Source organism: Ipomoea nil, unplaced genomic scaffold, assembly GCF_001879475.1.
Source record: "Ipomoea nil cultivar Tokyo-kokei standard unplaced genomic scaffold, Asagao_1.1 scaffold0382, whole genome shotgun sequence".
Lineage (NCBI taxonomy): Eukaryota > Viridiplantae > Streptophyta > Magnoliopsida > Solanales > Convolvulaceae > Ipomoea > Ipomoea nil.
In genome coordinates this window covers 670519-674422 of record NW_017616810.1, presented here as the reverse complement: position 1 = coordinate 674422, position 3904 = coordinate 670519, and the positions used below count along the sequence as shown (strand labels likewise).

Sequence of the window (3904 nt, the reverse complement as noted above, 5' to 3'; positions counted from 1 at the left end):
CTGTTCACAAACATAGCAACTAACTTGTTAAATGTTAGCCGAGCTATAGCAGTTACAGGCAACATTCGACAACCCTTTAAAGCCAGAGTCATATTTTTTTTATATAATTTTGTTAAGAACGGTCAACCTCAACCATCAATATTCTTATTCAAATTTCAAAAGTCTCTATATTTTAGTCCATTCCATTCCATTCCTCGGCAACCACAGAATTGACCCCTACAGGTGTGTGCGAGAGCGAGAGATATCGATTACATTTGCATAATTGATTCAGGATATTATTTCACTGATGGATCACCAAGCTACTCCCCCCAAACCTTCTCTTCCTCTTCATCCTCATATCATCATCATAGCATACCCATTTCCATCCCACATCCACTCCATGCTCAACTTAGCCCAACTGCTTTGCCTCTCCCACCTCAAAGTCACGTTCATCACAACCGTCCACGCGCGAAACAACCTTCTGTGCTTCTCCGATGTCATCTCCCGCTTCCGCTGCTACTCCGGCTTCCGTTTTGAGACGATTCCCGACGGCCTCCCCCACGGCCTCACTGATGATCACCGGAGCTCAGGCGTCGGCATAGTACAACTCCTTCATTCTCTCTCGGCCACGGCGAAACCGTTCCTGAAGGAGATCGTCGTCACCTCCGGCGGCGAGGATAGCGCGCCGCAGAGGTGCATCATCGCCGATGGATTCGCGAATTTCGCGGTTGATGTTGCGGAGGAGGTGGGCGTTCCCATTATTTCGTTTCATCCTGTGAGCGCCGCCGCTACTTGGGCGTATTTTAGCATCCCTTCTTTGATTCAGGCTGGCGAGCTCCCCTTCAATGGTGAGCTTTACATTTTTCATTCTTTTTTTTTTTTTTTTGGTATTTAAAATATTTATATTATTTATATTTGAATTAGATGCACCTTTTTTCATCTAAATAATCAAATTAATTATTTAAATTAATAATAATTTTGAACTAATAATAGTTTAATATCACCCCAATTATATATGCACTAGGGTGATTTTTTTTTTTTTTTTTTTTAAGATCACACATGTATTCTTGTATTTAGCATGTTTTAAGTTTTTATGTCACTTTTACTTTATTTTTAATATCACATCTATAAAATTTAAAATAAAACTTACGATTGCCAGGATAGGAGAACAAAATAGTACCCGTGACCTCTTATATGGGAGAGTCACAGAGGTGTCAACCTGTCATTGAGTTACAAGCTACTCAGCACATAATGTGTAGATTTATTGACATTTAAAAGTATATATGGTGTGTTTAGTAAATAACTATTAGCTGATTGGGTTAGTGAGTTTGACTAGTTGATAACATTAGCTGATTGACTGATTGTAGAAAAGTATTTGGTAAATGTTGTTAGCTGATAGCTGATTACATGCAAAATGACTTTCTCAAAAATTTGATCAAAAAAGCTACTTTGAGAAGCTATTTGAATTTTAGCATTTTGAAACAATAAACTGTTACAAAAAGCTAATTAATCAAACACTCATATTGATTGTTTAACAAAGTCAAACAACTAATAGTGGTCAAATAAGACAAAATTGAATAATAAACTAACTATATATGTTACCAAATAGGGCCATAGTATTTTTTTAAAATATCTTAATTCTAATTTTGATAATTGATTAACATTTTAAGAAAAACGAGTTGTTCAACACGGCTCAAATATATACTAATAATGTGTAAACATGCATAGTTGCATGGACACTTTTCTTTGACAACTTAAAAAGTAAGAATTATCTTTCTCTTGTTTTTTTATTTTTTATTTTTTAAATAATAAAATAACTTAAAGGTAAGTATCACTTAATATTCATAAGATCTTGGATGTCAACATCATTAACATTTATTATTACTTAAATAATTAATAATAATACTTCTAACAATTAATTAATTATCATATGTCATCTTATACTATAATTTGGACAATGGACAATAAAGTAGTAAAAAGTTCGCACTAACTTGCACGATATGATGATACAATTACTGATAAAGGAATAGGACGGAAAATTAAACTAACATAGTACTATATATAGGTAAGAGACGTATGCAGTGTATTACTGTCCTGCAAAATTTCATGTCAAAAGTCAACAATAATATCAACCATGTTGCTTTCGAATATTGGATATACACTGCTGAAAATTATGAAATTTCTGACCACCTCAAAGTGATCTTAAATCAAGTCGAAAGTCTTGTTCTGAACACTTTTGGTATTCGGAAAAATCTTTGTTGCTATATCCGATCACTTTTTACTTTCGAATTGATTTAAGATCATTTTCAGGTGGTCGAAAATTCTATAATTTCCAGTAGTGATAGTTAAACTAAATAACAATTAATATTTACATGTATTTTAATTTTGTTGACAAATACACAGTTATATATTTTGTATATATATTTGTACGTTTTTCTCACATGTGTATCAGTGTATAGTATCTTGCTTGTGTTTTCCTTTTTAGTTTTTTGGTTCTTATTTTTGTGCTATCTAGACAATTACTAATTATTTGACTTTTGAGGGTTCGAAAAATAATTTAGGAAAGGATATGGACGAGCCAATCTTAAGTGTTAAGGGTATGGAGAAGTTGCTTAGACGCCGTGATCTTCCCGGCAATTGTAGAGTGGATGACTTAGAAGATCCATTTTTCAAGTTTATGATGGAGTTTCGAAAATGTTTTCGAACCAAACATCACATAATCAACTCATTTCAAGAACTCGAGGGTTCGACACTCGACCAGATGCGAATCGGTGACATGTTGAACGTGTACGCAATTGGACCGTTACATGAATTACTACGAAACAAACTTGGTAGTTGTAATGTTACATTGACCACTTCTTCGAATGGTTTGCATGAAGATGGCAAAAAATGCATGGATTGGCTTGATAGGCAGCCGCCAAACTCTGTTTTGTACGTGTGCTTCGGGACTCTAACTTTGGTGAGCGAAGAAACCCTCGCGGAGTTTTGGCATGGGTTGATGAATAGCGGGCAGCGTTTTCTGTGGGCTTTAAACCCGCGATTGGTTCTGAACAAGAAAGTAGAGCGCGGAGAGGTTCCGACAGAAATCTTGAACGGGTTAGAGGGACGATGTTGCGTTGTGGAGTGGGCTCCGCAACAGGAAGTGCTGGCACACTCTGCTGTTGGAGGGTTTCTGACTCATTGTGGATGGAACTCCATTATGGAGAGCATCGTTGCCGGGGTGCCAATGATCGGTTGGCCTTTCTATGCCGATCAACAGGTGAATAGTAGGTTTCTTGGGGAGGTTTGGAAGATCGGGTTAGACATGAAAGACACTTGTGACAGACACATAATTGAGAAAATGGTGAGGGATCTAATGGAGGTGAGGAAAGATGAGTTCTTGCAAAGAGCTAAGCAATTTGCAAATTCTGCTAAAGAATGTGCAAAAGAAGGTGGTTCATCTATCTCTTCTTTAGAGAACTTGATTGAAGATATAAAGAGAATGTGAATTGTATTGTGATGAATTGTGCTCAGCTCAGCTCATTATATTTTTAGATTAATTTTATGAACCATAGAGTTTTTAAACTGAATTGTATTAGTATTCTATGTCCACTTATTGTCAAAAATAGTATGAATGCAATTTCTTAAATTAAAATAAGAAAAACTTACACTTTTTAATTTGTCTTTTTATTTATCAAGTTAGAGAGAGTAAAAAAAAAAACCCATACATAACTACTAGATAGAAGTGCATTAGGAGAGAACAATACCAAATTCATTTAATTTGTACACTATATATGGTGGCTGCGGCTATATTGAAAATGTATATTATTAGGGCACCCATGCAAGTAATTAATATTCTAGTTAAAAAGAACCCAGCCAGGCAGCCACCACAAATTAAAACTATATACAATTAACACACACAAATTAAAATTAAATTTTTATTATG

The 3904-nt window shown here is 35.2% G+C and overlaps 1 protein-coding gene across 1 annotated transcript; it reads left to right on the top strand.

Moving 5' to 3' along the window:
* Positions 1 to 209: 209 nt before the first annotated feature.
* Positions 210 to 3519, top strand: LOC109171895 (7-deoxyloganetic acid glucosyltransferase-like). The gene is made up of 2 exons (XM_019320983.1): positions 210 to 827; positions 2541 to 3519. Exons 1-2 carry the CDS (start codon positions 287 to 289, stop codon positions 3464 to 3466), a joined length of 1467 nt encoding a protein of 488 aa, XP_019176528.1. The 5' UTR covers positions 210 to 286; the 3' UTR covers positions 3467 to 3519.
* The last annotated feature ends 385 nt before the right edge of the window (positions 3520 to 3904 follow it).

What these genes read in the sequence shown, in the direction of transcription:
- LOC109171895 (XM_019320983.1), top strand. Translation starts at nt 287, where the DNA reads ATGGATCACCAAGCTACTCCCCCCAAACCTTCTCTTCCTCTTCATCCT. An exon ending in TGGCGAGCTCCCCTTCAATG is followed by an intron (nt 828 to 2,540) that starts GTGAGCTTTACA and finishes AAAATAATTTAG; the next exon opens with GAAAGGATATGGACGAGCCA.